This window comes from Mustelus asterias, unplaced genomic scaffold, assembly GCF_964213995.1.
Source record: "Mustelus asterias unplaced genomic scaffold, sMusAst1.hap1.1 HAP1_SCAFFOLD_1157, whole genome shotgun sequence".
Lineage (NCBI taxonomy): Eukaryota > Metazoa > Chordata > Chondrichthyes > Carcharhiniformes > Triakidae > Mustelus > Mustelus asterias.
The window spans coordinates 56,246-76,966 of record NW_027591102.1 but is presented as its reverse complement, the minus strand read 5'-3'; the positions used below and the strand labels follow the sequence as shown (position 1 = coordinate 76,966).

At 43.4% G+C, this 20,721-nt stretch overlaps 1 protein-coding gene across 2 annotated transcripts; it reads right to left on the bottom strand.

The window, feature by feature from the left end:
- Positions 1-356: 356 nt before the first annotated feature.
- s1pr5a (sphingosine-1-phosphate receptor 5a) lies at positions 357-11,100 on the bottom strand. Of its 2 annotated transcripts, none has more exons than XM_078206000.1 (2): positions 11,025-11,100; positions 357-4,935 (listed from the first exon to the last, which is right to left on the bottom strand). In XM_078206000.1, exon 2 carries the CDS (start codon positions 4,549-4,551, stop codon positions 3,430-3,432), a length of 1,122 nt encoding a protein of 373 aa, XP_078062126.1. In that variant the 5' UTR covers positions 4,552-4,935; positions 11,025-11,100; the 3' UTR covers positions 357-3,429. The 2 variants fall into 2 exon arrangements, with proteins under 2 accessions (XP_078062126.1, XP_078062125.1); XM_078205999.1 differs by lacking the exon at positions 11,025-11,100 and adding an exon at positions 5,219-5,343.
- Positions 11,101-20,721: the final 9,621 nt, after the last annotated feature.

The window sequence follows — 20,721 nt, the reverse complement described above, 5'->3', positions numbered from 1 at the left end:
GCTGCAGTTTTCTGTTCTACATATCTTGGTTAAACATAACATGATGCATTGAGCTGCTTAGCCATCAAGAAAACTGTAGTGCCGGTTTCCATGGAAGAGCTTGCAAAGGTTAATATTAATGGACAAATCAGTATGTATGTCTCTGCTATCCGTCCTGCCTACAAATTCTCTCCCTTGTTTGTAGGAAGCGGCTTGACCTACATTTACAGATGATGATCCTGGCTGACATCCAATGCCATAACTTTGTAAGGCCGAAATCGAAGCTGGGTCCCTGGTGCTGTGAGGCAGCAATGTTAACCACTATGTCACTGTGCCATCCCCATATATTAAATTCAACAAAAACACTTGTTGAGCAATAAAACTTTATTCAAAATTTCAGAGCATAGCATTTAAATTAAACATATTCATGATTCTTGCAGCTGAAATACCACTTATAGCAAACAATCACTCTATCATATTCAGTTTAGATTCAGCTTTGGAAAAATTCAAACTGTTCATTCCTTCCTGAGCAGTGCAGCTGAATTGCTTCTGTCAATGGGCAAGATGGGGCAAGACATAATGATGACAGAGTGATTACTTCCACATAAGTGTGTGGATGTGGTGATGTGAAGCGATCAATATGACTCTGTTGCTTGGCTTGTCCCACCAGAAGTGAGAAATTCAAGTGCTGCCAGTTGAGCCAAGGGGCACACATCATCAGAGAACCTGACATTGTGTAATGCTTTATCCTGTCTTGCAGAATTGCAGACTCTATAGTGCCACTATAGCTTCCTTCCTTTTACAGCAACTTCAAAGTGGGGTAATATCAGACCACACACAGTATCCACAAGTATACACCCGTGCTCTGTGTGACTCCACCCAAGAGGAGAGATACAATCAATTGCTGCCCTGTGTTGACCTAAGGGGAAGAGGGAGGTGGAGAGAGTTGGGGAGGGTTACAGCAGGAGAGAGGGAGGTGGGGAGGATTACAGTGGGAAAAAGGAAGGTGGGGAGGATTACAGCAGGAGAGAGGGAGGTGGGGAGGATTACAGCGGGAAAGAGGGAGGTGGAAGGGAACAGCAGGAAAGTAAGTTATAAGTAAGGTTTTATTCGTGTCACAAGTAGGCTTACATTTACACTGCAATGACGTTACTGTGAAAATCCTCTAGGTGCCACAATCTGGCACCTGTTCGAGTATACTGAGGGAGAATTTAGCACAGCCAATGTACCTAACCAGCATGTCTTTTGGACTGTGGGAGGAAACTGGAGCACTGGGAGGAAACCCACGCAGACACAGGGAGAACATGCAGACTCCACACAGACAGTGACCCAAGTCGGGAATCAAACCTGTGTCCCTGGCGCTGTGAGACAGCAGTGCTAACCACTGTGTCACCGTGCTGCCTGAAAGAGAAAGGGTTACAGAGGGAAAGAGGGTAGTGTGGGAGTTGGGGAGGGTTACAGGGGCAAGAGGGGGTGGGGAGGTGGGGAATTACAGGGGGCAAGAGGGAGGTGGTGAAGTTGGAGTGGTGGGGGAGTTGGGGAGGATAACAGGGAAAGGGGGCGGGGGGGGGGGAAGGTTACAGGGAGCAAGAGTGGGTGGGGAGGGGAGTTACAGGAGGCAAGAGGGAGGTGGTGAAGTTGGGGTGGTGGGGGTGTTGGGGAGGGTAACAGAGGGAATGGGGAGGGTTACAGATGGAAACACGGGCAACCTGATCGCTAACCTGTGAGCCTCAATTGAAAAGCGCATACATGAGGACAGGGTCAGACTCGACTGTGATGCGTCTTGCCATTGAATAGCCCGCCAACATTCATTAGAAGAAATGAAGTTACTGGAGGGTGCTCAGTTTCCACAGAACCAAACTCTCAATGAGTGGACACCTTCAGCAGAGAAAACAACGCAAATTGTCTGATTTTTAAAAATCCGGTTCAAAACTTCCATTTCTATTCCTCTACCTTCAACATGAGCTTTGTGCAACCAGGCAAGAACAACAAATGGCATCATCTGTCCCTGAGCTGTCAGATGCTACTTTGAATTAATCGCTGTAAAAAAAGAGACAGATTGTTGGCTTCTGACATATTTAGATGATCTGAAACTCACCTGCTCCAAGCTGACAGGTACAGTCCTGATTAGCACTGGCTACTTCCTACATTTCTACCTTGTGATGATATCCTGGATTCTGAGCCCCAGCCAGCATTTTCTGTAAACGAGCCATTGTCAGCTCAAGTAAACCCGGAAAGGCCACAGCGATTCAAAATGGAAATCTAGGAACGAGTAGTCACGCTGTTCATGCGTAATGAGGAGGCCGGGGATTAACTCTTTTCATGATTATGCACATACATGTCTTCAAGCGTGACCCTGTGGCACAGCCATATCCTTTTACTTAGGAACATTACCTGGATACCGAGGCAAGGCAGTCAGGCGTGTCTACACCTCGTAGCTTTATGTCAAATGGCACTGCCAGCAGAACAATAGAATCACAAATGGGATTTACTCAAAATCTCGGCATAAATACATTTAATAGCTATTATTTTCTAGCTGGTACAATGGACCAATGTGATTTTGCCAGAAATGTTTGATACTTTTGCTGTTGCCTTTTTTTGGGGGCGTGCTTCCGTTCCAGCTCATTGTTTCTGTATTTTAGGATCTATCTGAGTTTGAAATCTATGCCCACTATCCTTCCCTGCTGCCAGTCAAGCTTTGATGCATTTACTCAGGAGTCCAAGCTCTCACCTGGACAAGGGTCGATTGCAGGGAGAGAAAGTGCTGCCTAATCGTCTAACCTGACTGGAACAAAATGATCACTTTTCAGGACGAATGCTACATTTCTGGCACAGTTTAAACGTACAACATTTATGGCTCTTGTGCAACTTCGGGTCTTGCGACACGAAGATGGAGCCACAGATAACTTCCTTTTACATTTAAAATTGAATTTTTGCTAATCTTTTTGTGCCTATTTTACTGGCCCGCCCGAGACTAACGGAGAATGCCTCGACCGCCCCGGAATATATTCCGGCGGATGTTTCAGTGATTGACTCGGTTGTTGCCGACACAGTACCAGTCTGTGGTGCTAATATTACTAAAAGCTTTTCTATTAACAAGGTCCAATTGTCCTTTTGATGCTACATTAATTAAAGTCCATTTTAAAACAAGCAAACTGCATTTGGCTGGTTTTGTAAATATTCTACATCGACGCAGATATTCTTAGCTGTACTGGTGCCTTTGAGATTTCCAATGCCAGGCTGTGATATCTGGCTAACCACGTTATTTTTCTGTTACACTGCCATCATCACCATCGTCTTCACTGGGCAGCAGGCAGGTTTGCATTGTTTGTTTGGCTTGCATTAGGCTCTGCTCATTCCCACAAGGCGAGAAACACAAAGCGAGCGCAGTTTCCCAGGCAGTAGAAGGACAGGTCTGAGTGTCATCTTGGACACTGGTCATCATTCAGGTCAGGCGAGTGAGGTTCTGGTGGGTGATTGAGGCCCAGTGCCAGAGGACAGGGTTGTATGGAGAGGCTCATGTCGGTGGGATGACCTGTCCACCTGGCTGGTGCTGCACTCTGAGATCAGCACCCCGCAACATTTAGCCGCTTCTCCATCTTTGGTCAGGCACAAGAGGCGCACGATGGCCCGGCGCATGTCTCTGCTGGTCAGAGTGTAAATGATGGGATTCAACGCTGAATTAATCATGGCCAGTCCCAGGAAATAATCGGCCTTGTAAAGAATCCGGCAAGTGCCTACCGCACATGAAACATCCAGAAGCAGCACTATGAAGAGCGGCAGCCAGCAGGCGATGAAGGTTCCCACCACAATGGTAACCGTTTTGAGTAATGCCAAATACTTCTGGCATCTCTTAGTCACCGGGCTTCCCAGGACAAGGCTGTTACATTTCACTAAACGATAAATCCGAACGTACAATAACACGATCGCAAACAAGATTAAAATAAAGATCAGGATGCAGGTCAGAATGTAGTTCTTGGAGTACAGTGGTAGCACCGTGGAGCATCCTGACAAGTTCCCTATACAGTTCCACCCTAAAATCGGGAGACTTCCGAGAAACACCGACAATATCCAGTCTACGGCCACAAAGATTCGCGTCCGGCACATCTTATCTGCACTGTACAACTGCATCCTCACCATGGTGACATGCCTCTCCACCGCGATGGCCAGGAGACTGAAGACCGAGGCGGTGAGTGTGACAAAAACGCCTCCCTCTCTCAAGAACCACAAAACTGGGGTCAGCTTCAGAGTGTTGGCACCGGACAGCAAGATGTTGACCATGTAAGCGACTCCTGCCAGCAGGTCAGATAGAGTCAGGTTGGCCAGCAAGTAATACATCGGCTTGTGGAACTTGCTATTCCTCCAGATGGCTATGAGAACCAGCAAGTTCTCCAATATTATAAAAACACAAACTATGAGAAACATGAGAGCATGAGCCTTCAGACCCGCCTTATATCGGCTCGGAGTCAGCTTCCCAGTGTAATTATAGTGCAAGGCAACAGTCTCATTGTTGCAGTATTCTCTGAAAGTGGGGCTCAGCCTCGCTACAGCCGCTGTGGTCTCCACATCCATTCTGCCTGCTCCTTTATTCCACTTTATTCCTCCACCTTTACCCTTCTCACAACTTCAGAATGACTAGTCGGTCAGTAAATAGGGCTGGACATTGGTCTCCAGTAAATTCATGGGGGTTGACTGATGAATGGGTTACTGATCTTTGGCTGTTGCTGGGTTGCTGCCCTTGGATCAGTTGAAGCCGCAGTTTGCATTTAACGCAGTGGTGATTCCCCCCAGAATCTGTACTCAGGGGTGCGGTATCCTGTTCGATGCGGGATTGTCGATGGACGGATTCGGCAACTGACTGCAAAGGATTCGGGATGTCCGAGCGTCCGCCGAAATCGCCAGGAATCTCGTGGATTACTCAATTCTGACCGCAACCCGAAAATCGGCAACAGCGTCCTAATGCCAGGAGAAAGCAAATCTTTAATACAGAAAACATAATTCATATTACTACTCAACTCCATCAAATATTTGCGCTTTTATGTACCGATTGTGTTTTCGGGTAAAATGGGAAGCTCCCAAAGTTTAAATACATGACAGGAGAGAGTGCCAGATATTGGCCTCCTGAGGTAGAGGGGGGAGTGTGCAGTCCGGGAAGATGACTGAGCTCCAGCACTTCCAGCCGCATTGCAAAACACGGAGAACTGATTCTATGCAAAAATTACCATCCGAAAGCACTTACTGTTGGAGGTAGAAATATCTCAGCTGTGACAGAACTCTTGGTCCACATGAATTACTCTCAGCCTCTCCACGGGGACTGACTGTTGCTAACAGCTGGCAGCGTTTAAAGTGCCGGTTCGAGCTGAGCTTTCGGGGCGGCCCTAACGCATGGTGGGAGGGTTTAAATTCTCTTACAGTCAGGGCAGGGATTAAAAACAGGAGCTCGATCAGCATCGAAAAAAAAACAGATTAACCTTTCGAATGCAGGGTGTGGGACTGATCTGTTATACAAAGTTACCTCATTGATAGAGCATTGATAGAACAAGCCGACACAGAAGAGAAGAGAGTGCAGTAGTTAAAGCATAGATTGTGCAAGGGTACAGAAAAAGGCAAGGGAATGGTACTAAGTCATAATGCTGGTGAGAGCTGGTGCAGACACAATGGCCTGAATGGCACCATCAAAACTATGTGATTCTGCAGACAGCCCTGGAGTGGAGAATTGGGAATGTGGGTAGATAGTTGCCACCTGAAGTTGCACGTGAGTGTTGAGTGCAGAGTGTAAGAGGAAGTTAACTTACTGGTGTGGATGTTGAGCTGGACAGGATGGACTAAAGTAAGAAACTCATCATCGAGCTGCCCGGTGCAACAAAAGGTCGTCTAATTAAAGTTTGACCTACAAGCTTCCTGTGCAATGTAGGATGGTGCAGGATGCTCACCCACCCTTCCTCACAGTATCTAGTGCAGCAGTAATTTTAAAAGGGGAGCAGACTATCCATTAGCAACACAATAGCACTTCTGTTTACAACATAAAAGGAAGAGAAACGACAGGACAGCAACTATTGAAGTTACAGAACTCGAGGTGCTGTTACACCCTCCCAACAGAGCCGCCGATAGTGAATGGGTGGAGGAGGTGTTTGAAAGGATGAATATTGTCTCCCCACATCCAGAAATCATGGGAGTAAATGCTAAAGAAGTTTAAAACAAAAGCAGATACAGTGGATGCTAGAAACCTGAAATAAAACCATAAAATGCTGGAAAACACTTAGAAACATAGAAACTAGAAGCTGGAGTAGGCCATTTGACCCTCCGAGCCTTCTCCACCATTCATTATGATCATGGCTGATCATCCAATTCAATATCCTGATCTCTTATATCAATATCTTAGCAAGCTAGGTAGTACTTGTGGAGAAAGAAATAGACTTAAGGAAAATTTGACCTATTGAGTGTTTGCCAGAATTTTCTGTTTTCAGTTTTCCGTAAGACATTTGTCAGCCTGGAGAAGAGTGTCAAAGCAAAGTATGTGCGCAAAGTACTTATGACACTGACAATTCACTTTCTTAAGGTCTCAATGTTCAATGACATATTATGCAAATTGTGATGCAACCGTTCACCATTTTCATGCAAGCTCATACATGCCTGCCTTGCTACATTATTGAACTGTGTAGGTGGTACTAAAATATATGACTATTGTGGCATGGAATTTTTAGATTTGTACCCCTACAGAGAAAATAGGTACAAATTCTGGCATACCTTTAACAGTCCCAATCCTGTCACACATCTTTAACAATCTCAATCTTGTCACACATCTTTAACAGTGCCGATCCTGCTCCTATTTCCTAAATTCCTATGAACTTTGTTGTGAATTTGGAATGCCAGAGGAGATTGGAGATGGAAAAGGTGGAGTAACAATGGGAGGGCAGTTACTTTTGTGAGCCTCTGGGAGCTTAGAATTATAAATTAGCACCAACAGATTAGTAGCCATTGAGTTTATGTCTTTCTATATTGTAAACCTGGAAGATATTTTCAAATTGTCTTTTTGGATCTTCTTGAAACATCTTAATAGAATAGTTAGAACAGTAGAATAGGGTTAGAATAGTAATATGCTCCATTCAATTCAAACAGAATAAAATATTGTGCCTAAAATCTTGATTTAATCATTTTCTTCTCTATTTTTCAGGGAGATGATACGCTTATAGTTAAATTTGCTAACAATGTGAGAAAAGTCTTCCAACCAATCCAGCTGAGATTGATAAGTCATTGTACAAGAAAAGGCTTGTTCAAAACCACATCTAAACATGCAGTATTGCAGCAAATATTATCCACAAGATACAGGTACTTAGAATTCATACTGATTATGTTGATTGATTATTTTGGATAAATTCAGCAGGTGTGGTGATTGACTGTTCCAAGAACCAAAGTGGTTGGAAGAACTAAGCATTACCCAGCCAGTTCAGTTCTTGGAACAGACAATCATCACAGCAAGATTCAGTAATAAGTAAATTTTCAAAGGACTTGGCACTGTTCTGCTGGTGGTAGCTGGTGGAAGGCATGTAAAATCGCCAGCTCCAACGCACCCCTCCCTGAATGCTCGATGCATTCAATGCCCGTTTTGAGCAAGAGGTCAGCGAGAGCATGCGCTTCACCCTGGAAGCCCTGGTTGAACCTGCATCTAGGCTCACCATTGCACATGTCGGCGCAGCTTTCTCAAAGGTCAGCCCACGGAAAGCGACTGGCGCGGATGGAGTACCCGGACGAGCACTCAGATCCTGCGTGGATCAGCTGGTATGGGTATTCACAGACATCTTCAACCTCTCTTTACAACAATCTGAGGTCTCTATCTGCTTCAAGAAGGCGACCACCATCCCAGTACCTAAGAAAAGCCAAGCAGCGTGGCTTAATGACCATCGTCCGGTGGCTCTAACATCCATCATTATGAAGTGCTTTGAAAGGTTAGTCACGGCATGAATCAATTCCAGCCTCCTGGACTACCTGGATCCACTACAGTTTAACTACCGGCGCAACACGTTCACAGCAGACGCCATCTCCCTGGTCCTGCACTCAACCCTGGAACACCTAGATAACAAGGACACCTATGTCAGACTCCTATTTATTGACTATAGCTCAGTCTTCAACACCATTATTCCCACAAAACTCATCTCCAACCTCCGTGGCCTGGGCCTCGGCACCTCCCTCTGCGACTGGATCCTGAACTTCCTAACTCACAGATCACAATCGGTGAGGATAGGCAATAACATCTCCTCCATGATCATCCTCAACATCAGTGCCCCACAAGGCTGTGTTCTCAGCCCCCTACTCTACACCTTATACACCTATGACTGTGTGGCCAAATTCCCCTCCAATTTGATTTTTAAGTTTGCTGATGACACCACGTAGTGAGTCGGATCTCAAACAATGACGAGTCAGAGTACAGGAATGATATAGAGAATCTGGTGAACTGGTGTGGCAACAATAATCGCTCCCTCGATGTCAACAAAATGAAGGAGATTGTCATCGACTTCAGGAAGCGTAGAGGAGAACACGTTCTTATCTACATCAATGGCGACGAAGTAGAAAGGGTCAGGAGCTTCAAGTTTTAGGTGTCCAGATCACCAACAACCTGTCCTGGTCCCTCCATGCCGACACTATAGTTAAGAAAGCCCACCAACGCCTCTACTTTCTCAGAAGACGAAGGAAACTTGGCATGTCAGCTACAACTCTCACCAACTTTTACAGGTGCACTATAGAAAGCATTCTTTCTGGTTGTATCACAGCTTGGTATGGCTCCTGCTCTGCCCAAGACCACAAAAAATTACAAAAGGTTGTGAATGTAGCCCAATCCATCACGCAAACCAGCCTCCCATCCACTGACTCAGTCTACACTTGCCGCTGCAAAGAAGCCAGCATAATCGAGGACTCCACACACTCCAGACATTCTCTCTTCCAACCTCTTCTGTCGGGGAAAAAGATACAAAAGTCTGAGGTCACGTACCAACCGACTCAAGAACAGCTTCTTCCCTGCTGCCATCAGACCTTTGAATGGACTAACCTTGCATGAAGTTGATCTTTCTCTACACCCTAGCTATGACTGTAACGCTACATTCTGCACTTTCTCGTTTCCTTCGCTATGAATGGTATGCTTTGTCTGTATAACACGCAAGAAACAATATTTTTCACTATACTAATACATGTGACAACAATAAATCAAATCAAAGCAAATCAAATTAAAAAAATCAAGATTTAGCAAATGTATTTGAGATCTGTGTCACTGAGGATTGGAGCTAGTTCAGCTTGTTACATATGTGTGTATAGAAGTTCAAGTGCCTTATTTGGAATTGACATTAATGCAGGTTGTTATAGAGTAAGTAAATGGAACTTACATAGCCTGAGCTTGCTATGGACATGTTCACTATGAAGAGACCTGACTATGGGCTGAACATATTATGGATTTATCTTCAGAGTGACTGGTCTTACTAAGGCTGGTCTTGAGATGAGTAAAGCCTTCTATAGCGTGATTTGAGGAATGACTGATATTTTTGTGGTCCTCTTGTGGGCTAGTCTCAGGACAGAGTGTCCTAAAATTCCAAACAGATTTTATTCAAATGTCTTCTTTTCCAAAGAAAACAAGCCCAGCCTCCTAAACCTTTCTCCAGAAATACCCCAAATCATCTCAGTTGCCCTCTTCAAACTTTTATGAATAATATCTCCTCTATGAGTAGGTGATAAAATGGGAGATATTATTATCCTTGAAAGAATACACATACTGCAGATGAGGCTTGATGAATACCAGAAAGTGTGTTGAATGGGAAGAGGGATCAAGTAAAAAAGAATGTGAAGTAACTCTTTAAAGAGGATGTTCTTGTAGGACCTCTTGTCAATGCGTACTCCTTTCTGCAAAAGTAAATTAAACTATGCATAAAAAACAAATTTCCTTTCTGGGAAAGAGGTCCCCAAAAATACCTCTGGCTAGTAAACAACTTTTGCAATGTTAGTTACAGGGAGCAGCCTAGAACAGCTTCATTTCAAAGTACAAAGAAATTGTAACCTCAACCCAGCCTAAGACCTGCTTCTGAGCTGTGGTTCTTAAGGAACCACAACTAACTGAGATAGAATTATACAGTGTCAAAGAGGCCCTTCGATCCATCAAATCTACACCAACACGTGTGAAACACCTGACCTCCCACTGAGTAGCATTCCAGTCTATAGCATTGTTTCATATCTGGTTCAGGAACAGCTTTTGGGATTCTTTGACATCACATTCCTCAATATTTTCAGTAAGCTACTCTGGGCCTGTAAATCATCTGGAGTGACAATAAGGAGGGAAACCCAACTCAGGGCTTCCCCGTGGTGGAAAAATCTAACACAGAACAAAAATCGCTTCCTGCAAAATTTCTTTTATTTATGATACGTTAATTGTTACTTCTGTGTCCCCAGTTCGAACTTCCCATTATCATTTTGAAATGGATGAGTACTTTGAAAAACCTTTACTGGTATTTGGGATGTTCTCAGCAACATTTGGATCATCACAGTCCACAAGTTTAGAATTTAGTGTAAAGCAGAACCACTTCACAGAGTCTGAATTTGGATGTAAGTTGGGTGCCACAACCCAGTTGACTCTGAAGAGAAGCCAACTGAGGATGCCCGCTCAGGGGAAGCAGTGGCATAGTGGTATTGTCACTGGATTAATAATCCAGAGACCCAGGGTAAATGCTCTGGGGACCTGGGTTCAGATGCCACCACACTAGATGGTGAAATTTAAATCTAGAAAATCTGGAATTAAAAGTCTAATGATGGCCAAGCAACCATTGTCGATTCTGGTAAAAAACATCTGGTTCACTAATGCCGTTTAGGGAAGGAAATTTATTTTCTTATCTGCTCTGACCTACATATGACAGATCCTATGAATAAAAATAAATCCTAATGATGGATTCAGACTTTATTTTTGTTGTTAATGTATCTGCAAAAGCCAAACACCACCCCACCTTTGTTGTAGTTACAAAACTGAAAGGTTACATTCCACGATTCGCTTGGTTTTTCTAGTAACTTCCTACCTGTTTTTACTTGTCTTCAATGAATTCCCCTGCCAGTCAGATTTTCACAGTTTTCAAAAGGCTCTGCAAATTCTTAGTGCTTTTCTCTATAAACTAACAGGGTAACAAACAGAACAGTGTTTGATTTGGTGAGAGAGGAATGTTAGTTCAATATCTATAGGCTGAATTCCAAAACAATCAGAGATACAATCAGTAAACTCTCTTATCAGTATGTCTGTGTCCCAAAACTCTTGTGTCATTTTCATAACTGTAAAATTACTAAACTTAAATATTTCAGTGACGTTTGAACAGATGCATGGCTTGTATCCAATATGTTCCACACTTAATTCGTCCAGAATTTCTCCAAACAAATACATTAAAGATAGAGAGAAATGCTGTTTACATTTAGGCTCTATATTTTGTAGAGTGCATTTTTTCTGACGCTTCTTGAGCTCCACAAGTCAGAGATACATTCTATATTGATATTGAATAGATATGTATTGATGGAATTGTTCTACACTATACAGAGTATCTACAGGTAATAAAACAAAATACTGGGGTTGATGGAAATCTGAAATAAAGAACAGAAAATGATGGAAATGCTCAACAGGTCTGACAGCACCAGGAGTCATTGTTCTGGTTCATGCAGGAGAAATAGCTGGTTGGTCAAGATACTGGGAACAGTTCTCACTTAAGAAGCCTCAATAACTCTCAAGAGTGCAATTGAAAAGAGGCGGAAGAAAATATATTTAAAAATATTACCTTGGAACTGATTGTATGACAGTCAATAGTTTTGTTGCTTTGTTGTTTGACCTGCACTTGAGTTGATCAATAGTAATGTGTCTACTATAAGAGTTACATGATTTGAGAAACTCCATTAAGAAAGTTCTTGAGCTGTATTTTATGGCCATATTCAAGGAGAGTAATATAACCCTACCGTCATATGGATTTATAGCTGCAATTAGCCTCAGGTTTAAATCTCAGTGACTGGATCCTGGGCTGACACATTATGTAGTGCATTTCATCTTTTAGCAAATATGTCAGACTAATTATTTGTAATTGTGATCTTTTAGGATGTCATCCCTAAAGTGTTAAGCAATAAATTCTACACATCTGCCCTGATGTACATTGGCGTTTGCAGCATTAAGAATGAGACACTGAGACATCCTATGTATGCATGGTAAAGCGTTCAAATAAACACATCAAAAAACTATCAAAAGAATAGCAATAAAACTTAAATGTGACATTTTAGCAATGATAGTGAGATAATTACTTCAAATTTAAAGACTGGGGTGATCCTATTAGAATTTGGCAGAGTATCGATTCCAGCAAGAAAAATGGAGTGAATTGCACCGATGGTTCCGACGTAATTTCTGACCGGATCTTGAGTCTCACTGGCGAATGTTTTTATGGCCACAAGAATAACGCCATGCCTGCGGCAGCCTCCATCTGATTTGCTTGCCATGGCTCCACTTAATCGTGCAAATCACTGGGAGCTCATGTAAACAGCTCCCCAGCAACTTACAGCACGGCACGGTAGCACAGTGGTTAGCACTGCTGCTTCACAGCTCCAGGGTCCCGGGTTTGATTCCCGGCTCGGGTCACTGTCTGTGTGGAGTTTGCACATTCTCCTCGTGTCTGCGTGGGTTTCCTCCGGGTGCTTCGGTTTCCTCCCACAGTCCAAAGATGTGCGGGTTAGGTTGATTGGCCAGGTTAAAAAAAAAAAATTGCCCCTTAGAGTCCTGGGATGCGTAAGTGAGAGGGATTAGTGGGTAAAATATGTGGGGATAGGGCCTGGGTGGGATTGTGGTCGGTGCAGACTCGATGGGCCGAATGGCCTCCTTCTGCACTGTAGGGTTTCTATGTTTCTATGATTTCTATGAACTTCCTAGCACTTGTTTTACATCGACTGCAGAGGATGGCAGCCAGAAAGCTTGCACCGCGTTTCTCAGGAAGGAGCCCTGACCAGACTTCTTGATGAAGTGAAGCAGAAACAGGATGCGCTCGAGCCCCGCTCCAGGAGAAGGTTTCTCACCAAGGTTACCACTCCTGCCTGGGATACAGTGGCAACACTGGTGAGTGCAAGCTTGCTGCAGAAGAGGACAGGGCAGAAGTGCCCTAAGAAGATGAACAATCTGCATTCAGCCAGGGTAAGTGAGCCTTTGATAAGGGGTGTGTACAATTATATTTAAACTTATTGAAATCTATTAAAGTCAGAGTCACTTTCATTATGGGTGTGAACCTGATTATGTCGTTGTGCAAGGGACGGGAAAAATTGGAGATCTCACCAGCAAGTTTTGCAATTTCCGGGTTTTATTGGATTTTGAGGCCCCTCCAGCAACCTCGCGCACGTAGAGTGCGAGCTGAAGATCCTGCCCCAGTCTCCAGAACCATGTCTATTTGTCTCTTGAGCCCATCAGTATTGTCCAGTTCAATGTTCTTTGAGGCCAAAACATTGTCTGATTTCAAGAAGAAATTAGATATAGCTCTTGGGGCTAAAGGGACCAGGGATATGGTGGGGAGGGGGGGATTGGGATATTGAATTCGATGATCAGCCATGATCAAAATGAATGATGGAGCAAGCTCAAAGGGCCAAATGGCCTCCTCCCACTTCTAGTTTCTATGTTTTTATGTTTTCGAACATGTTTCTTCTTACTTTCCTCTTATTCCTATTTTTTCATTTTGGCTGAAGTTTGAACCTTCACCGACAGTGAATAATTTGCTGCATCACCACAAAGTTTCCTCTTTTCAAAGGAAACAAATCTAACTTTCTTAACCTTCTGTTTGTTTGTCCTTAAGTATTGAAGATTCATGAACTGATATATCAATATATTCATGAAATAATGTTCTAAAGTTGTAAAGACTGTTAAGCCAGGTAGCCTCTGAAAGGATTTTATCAACTTCCTGTACACTTACAGACTTCATGCATACTTTCACTAATCTCTTGGGGAATTGTAGCGAGGCAGTGCACATGTTTGGACTTGTCTAATTCACACCTGCTTTCTTAGCTAAGGCAAACTACTGTAGTTCAGGCTTCAATGAATGCCATTGTTTGAAGGTAATAATAGTTTTTGATGCAGTCTCAGAACCATACATGCCCACTCTATGTTTAATACATGTAGCAGAGTCTATTAACTCTTTCACCTACATCAGTTTATATAATTCTCTGCACTCTATTTCAAAAAGCCCACCACATTTAACCAACCATAGTCAAGAGCATGAGATAACCTAGCATTCATTGTCTTTCGCAATGTTACTTTAATAGAAAATCTTAAACAGGAATACTTTCTCTTCCTAGGCTTCCTGACCTAGGCTTCCTGACCTAGGCTGTGGAAACTGATCCACTAGGAAAAAGATCAGTGAGATGTTCAATTTCCCGTATTCTCACACCACAGTTACTCTCTGAAGTAATGGACATGAAGTATATATCTCCTTTCATATTCACAGGATGTCCCAAAGTGCTTCACAGCCATTAGAGTACTGTTGTAATCTCGGGGAACAAGACACAGCAAATCTTCTCAGAGCAATGAAATGGATGACCAAATAACCAGTTCCAGTGGCCTGGATCATGTGTTCAAATCTCTGGTGTAGGGCTTGAGCCTGTGACTTTCAGACTCACTGATGAAAGTGATAACAACTGACCCAAGGCTGACACTTGTATTTCATATTTCAGTTATGATATTTCATTATCAGTAGTACAGCCTCCAATATATTAGTCATTGTTTGCGTTTGTTCTTTAATAGCCATCATTTGAAAAGCAAGAACCCACAGCGAGATGAATGACCAATGAACTGTTTTTGGCAGAGTTGGTTAAAGATGGAGTATTGGCCAATGCACCAGGAAAAATGACTGCTCCTTTCCAAATAGCATCATGAAATCTTTAATACTCATTGGAGCATGAAGTTGGCGCTTCAAACATTATTTTTTCACAAGTTAGAATATTCTTCATAGGGTTAACTTTTCTGTTGACTTATTAGCCATTACAAATGTCACTTAACTTTCAATGTTGAAGACCTCGGGGTCCTGGGAAAATGTTGGATGATGTTATTGCAGCTGTGCAGAGTGAGTGCAGACTATAGCAAGAAGAATGTATTTTGAATGATCAAAAGATTTTATTTCATAGATTAATGTTATTTAGAAATAATTTTCTGCGAACCATTTGATTTCCACCACGCAATCTTTTTATCAGATCACATTCATCATACTGCTTACACCAGAGAACATAGAAAGTACATTCCTAACGAAGAACACCATCAGTTTCTCAATTTTCTTAAATTATTGTTATATTAGCGTCTACTTATGTTAAAAGGTTTGAATGTACCATGAAATCCCTTTTGCAAGTACATCTTACTTTGTGTGTGGAAATTTGTACGACAGAACTGATAATCAGAACACTCATGGTCAATATTTTATAATGATTAAATCCTACATTGCCATTTTATAATGTTAAATCCTGGTGTCCCCGACTATACCCTTCTACAACCAATTTCCCACTATTCAATCTGCCAGTCTGGTTGGTTGCCAAGCTGGAAACGGTAGAAAAATGATAAAGGTCATGCCATAAATTTGGCAGGGCTTCCACATTTTTAGTATTCCAGGGTTTTCTCCCTCCAAAACACATAACCCACTCCCTCTTAAACTTCCCCTCTGTATCTTGGTCACCAATTTCATTGTGTTAACAAAATCTACTGTGGCGGGATCTGCTCTACCATAGAGAAATAAGAAAAATGATTAATAACTGTAATACAGGTATAAATGGCAAAGTTTACAGTTAAAATAATTTATTCTTTTTGCCTTCTGCATTCAATTCCTACAGTTGAAAACAATCTTACAATACGGTGATGTGCCTTATGACTTTAACATAGGGACATGGCGTGGGGAGTCCATTATTTCATCTCCTGAGCTTGTTCCATCATTCAATAAGATCATGACTGATTTTCAATCTAACTCCACATTGCTTTCGTCCCACATCCCTCAACAGCTTTCGATAACAAAATTCTACCAATCTCATATGTAAATTGGAAATGTTAAAATTGCTGTATAAATACAAGTTATCGATGTTCCAGAAACACAGGCGAGGAGCCAGATTTCTGACTCACTTTCTTAAGTGGATTAGAACATATGTTGCCAGCCCCCTCTCCTAAAATATACCTGTTCTACAAACTTGTAAACTCCTTAATTGGACCTGTCAATTGAACTAAACTAGGATTCTCATTTGAAACCTGAAGTATAAGTAAACTCAGAAGTAATTTCAAGAACACAGTGCAATTAACTCCGTTTAACCATAAGGGAACAAATGCCGACATACTGTTTTACATGGTAATACGTCCAATCCTCAAGAAATTGCACCTCTTGTGACTCACTGTTAGTGTTCACCTTTGCCTAGTTGAGCTTCTGTATTCCCACTCACCAGTCATTCAGGTACACAGATGTGGATGCTGGAATCTGAAACAAAAACAGAAAATGCTGGAAAATCTCAGCAGGTCTGACAGCATCTGAGAGAATAGAGCCAACATTTCAAGTCAGGATGACCCTTTGTCAGAAATGAAAAGCCAAAGTTACATTTTTCAAGTTTTGGTTCTTAACTTCATTTTGCTCAAGTAAGTACACCCATAATCTGGGCCTTCATGACTGATTTTATGTAATAGTAGCAATAAAAGAAAGACTTATATTGGTGTAGCATCTTTCATGACCACCAGACATTTCGAAACACTTTTGAAATGTCATAACTATTGTACATAGGAAATCAATTGTGCAAAGCCAGCTCTTGAAACAGCAGGTGACAATGTCCAGATAATCTGCTTTTTGATTTGGGGATAGATATTTGCTGTGGGGGTGTTGATTACAGATCAGTATGTCTTAAAAGAAGTCTCCATTGTCTTCAGTAGGTTAACCGTAAACCTTTAACCATGAGAACTATTTGCACATGTACAGTAAAGGATATAAGCTAGGAGCTGCTTAAGTCTATACACATCTCTGCTCAACACCACAGTGACCCTGTGCCTTGGTCATGTGCCTTCTTACATCACTGAACTTCCACCTCAAATGATACTGGGTTTGTCCTGCCCACAACAACATCTAGGACCCAACTCTGACCTGTCCCAAAATTTCACTCATTTCAAATGTCCTACCAATCCATCTTGATCATGATTCTTTTGAACACTTTTCTTTGCATCCACCCTCCCACCAGATCCAACTTGGTTGTCTTACGCCTGCCCATCAGCAACTTCGCAGAACTAACTTCAGTGGCCATTTTAAAAAATTCATTAGTGGGACATGGGTGTCATTGGCTGGCCAGTATTTCTTGCCCATTCCTGGTTGCCCTTGAGAAGGTGGTGGTGAGCCGCTTTTTTGAATCGCTGCAGTCCACGTGCTATGGGTTGACCCACAATGCCGTTAAGGAGATAATTCCAAGATTTTGACCCAGTGACTGCAAAGGGACGGTGATATATTTCGAGGTCAGGATGATGAGTGGCTTGGAGGGGAACTTGCAGGTGGTGGTGTTCCCATTTATCTGCTGCCCTTATCCTGCTAGACAGAAGTGGTTGTGGGTTTGGAAGGTGCTGTCTAAGGATCTTTGGTGAATTGCTGCAATGCATCTTGTAGATTGTACACACTGCTGCTAGAGAGCCTTGGTAGTGGAGGGAGTGGATGTTTGTGGATGTGGTGCCAATCAAGCGGGGCTGTTTTGTCCTGGGATGGTGTCACACTTCTTGAGTGTTGTTAGAGTTGCACCCATCCAGGCAAGTGGGGAGTATTCCATCACACTCTTGACTTGTGTCATCGCCCTATAGGTAATGAGAAAACATGTTAATTTTGTCTGCAGAGGTACTGGTATTGGTTTTTCATAACTGCCTTAAAGGTTGTACAGCTCTCTCAGCGAGTCCATTTGATGTGAGATGAGAATGTGTGGTACTTCTTACTTTTTCATAGAATTCCTACAGTGCAGAAGGAGGCCATTTGGTCCAGCGAACCTGCACCAACTCTTCAAAAGAGCATCCCACCTAACCTACACATCTTTGGACACTAAGGGGCATGTATTTCAAGGAACTATACCACCAGTGAGAAGTAGATACCTGCCTTCGTATTAGCACAGACAGGACTGGTCTGCTGCACCGTTCAAACACGGGACGATGTAGTGTGGAGAAGACACGTTGATCAACACTTAACAACTGGAACTAGTTTGCCAGAGACAGAGTCAACCATGAATCCACAGCAAACTGTGCCAAGTGAAGACTTGAGAACCTGAAAATACCAGAAATAACTGTGGAAGACAGTGCCTCAGCTGAGAATATTTCAACATCGAGTCAACCTCTGAACCCGACATCGACTCCAGTTGAGACAACTATGGACGACGTCCAAACTCATCCAAAACACCAGAGATTGCAGTCAACACAGAAAAGCAAACACCTGATGTTTACTGACAACCAAAAACAAATCAACAATCTCCAAAATGTCTAACTTATTGGGCCCGATTTTACCAACAATTTGCGCCCGTTTTCGGGCGCGAAATCGCGGTAAAGTCTGGTGTGAGGCCTGTATCACGATCGGCACCCGCGTCCGTGCAAATCGCCACTTTACCGAGAGCCGCGATGGCGGAGATCCATCCCGCGCCCGAATCGGGCGGCCCGACGATTTAAATGCATTAGCATGGATTTAAATTGATTTAATTACCTGCCCGCCCAACTCTTCCATCAATTCCCACTTTGCCTTCTTCTGTTCCATTCCGGATCCACGCTTTTAGCGACCTGCTAAATAAAAGTCTGAAGCCGACGCTGCAGCTTCCAAAGAACGGGGTCAGAGCCTGCAATGGCTCACTGACTCAGATCATCCTCTGGGGGGGGGGGGGGGGGAGGCCTGATCGCTCACTGGTGGGGGGAGGGGGGGGCGGATGGATCTCTGGTGGGGGGTGCAGGGGCGTCCGCTGCCACTCTGCGGGCGATCGGTGGGGAGGGAGGGGGGCAGGGGTGTCCGCTGCCACTCTGCGGGCAATCCCTCCTCCCCACCGGAGGAACGAATCCCTCCTCCTGGAGTGGCCGCACCTCCACTCCAGGAGGAGGGATTCGTTCCTCCAGTGGGGAGGAGGGATCGCCCGCAGAGTGGCAGCAGACACCCCTGCCCCCCTCCCTCCCCACCGATCGCCCGCAGAGTGGCAGCGGACGCCCCTGCCCCCCCAAAATTCTTTTTCCACTTTATATCTTTTCATAGAAATAAATACAGTATTCAGTAAAAGTAGAACTTTGCTTCAGATTCAGCAATTATGTAAATTACATACTAGCTTATAATTTATAATTTACATATTTTAATTGGGATTTTACAACTAGTTGGACGATTGCATAGGTAACCTTCATGTGCTGACTTCAAGCACAGTGGCTTTGTCCTTTACTATCAGTGTTACTTCCTTTGACCACCCATGATCACCATAGAAAAACATCATTCTGATGAAGCTGTAGTCCTGTATTCCCATTGAAGCTCAATCTCGTTATTCATCCTTCCGGTTGGTTCCTGTTCATCTGATTACCAATAGTTTTTAGGCATAGATGGACATTACAGCATCATCCAAAACAAGTGAGAAAATCGATCACAAGTCGTGAAACACGCAATTTTGGATTGATTGACCCAAATTACAACTGTGGTATGAATTATCAGAACAGGTCTTTTAGTTATTCTATCTCCAATTCCATTGATCAAAGTTTCACTGCAAATCTAATCTGAGATCAGTTTCATAGCAAATCATTATCCATGCATCCGCCATCAACACCATGACGAAACTCCTGAAGGTTTGAGACTCCATGAAGGTGGACAAATGCACCAGCCACAACCAGAACATGGAATAACTGATGAGATGGAATAACTGATGAGAACGGAACCAAATATCACACTTTCCAGGAAAGAAACGTTCAGGAATATGGGCAGCATATAAGGCAGCTCCTGTGATATACAATGCTGCCATGAGGAATGACCAGCCAATCTGACCAACTGTAGCAGCCCTGAAAAATCCTTCAGATATCATAAAGTGCAGGGTAGGCACAACTCCACTCAACCCCAATCATACAAATACTCCAGCTCGTACACCTCTGTACTGTGGTGTTGCAAAATAGTCCCTCTGGGAAACTATAATTGCTGCGATGCCAAGTACACAGACAACAAGCAAAGAAATGAAACATGGCTGGGGGTTACAGTGGAAGGAATAATACTGACCACCACCCGCACCCCCACCCCCGCCCACAGAGGATGATCTGTGTCAGAGAGCCGCTCTCTCCGCTTTTTTATTCTTTCCCGACACGGGCGCGCTTTTTCAGATTTTTTTCGAACTGTGCATGCGCAGTTCGGAGCTCCGATCGTTCCGGCAGCACTAAGCCCCGCCCACAGCACGGATCGGACTGGAGGCGGCTGAAAGCGGATTTCAAGGTCGGATCTCTACTACGCCCAGATTCGGCACTTAGAATCAAACTGTAAAATCGGACCCATTGTCTGTTGTGTTGATTATTTGTTCAGACTGTAACATTTCAATTGTCAACATTATATTGTGCTTCATTCATTTAATGTAAAGCGGGAGCATTCATTTTTGTTCCTTGTTACAATAAGGTCACTCTAAGGGCGGTATTTTACCATTTTTTGTCTAAGTGCTGGGTGGACTTGAAACTGGGAGAGTTCAGATCCATCTTTTGGGTGTGTATTTAGGCCCCCTCCCCCAACGCCCCCCCCCCCCCCCCCT

Excerpts from the sequence above, each read along its gene's own strand:
- s1pr5a (XM_078206000.1), bottom strand. The coding sequence starts at position 4,551 with ATGGATGTGGAGACCACAGCGGCTGTAGCGAGGCTGAGCCCCACTTTC.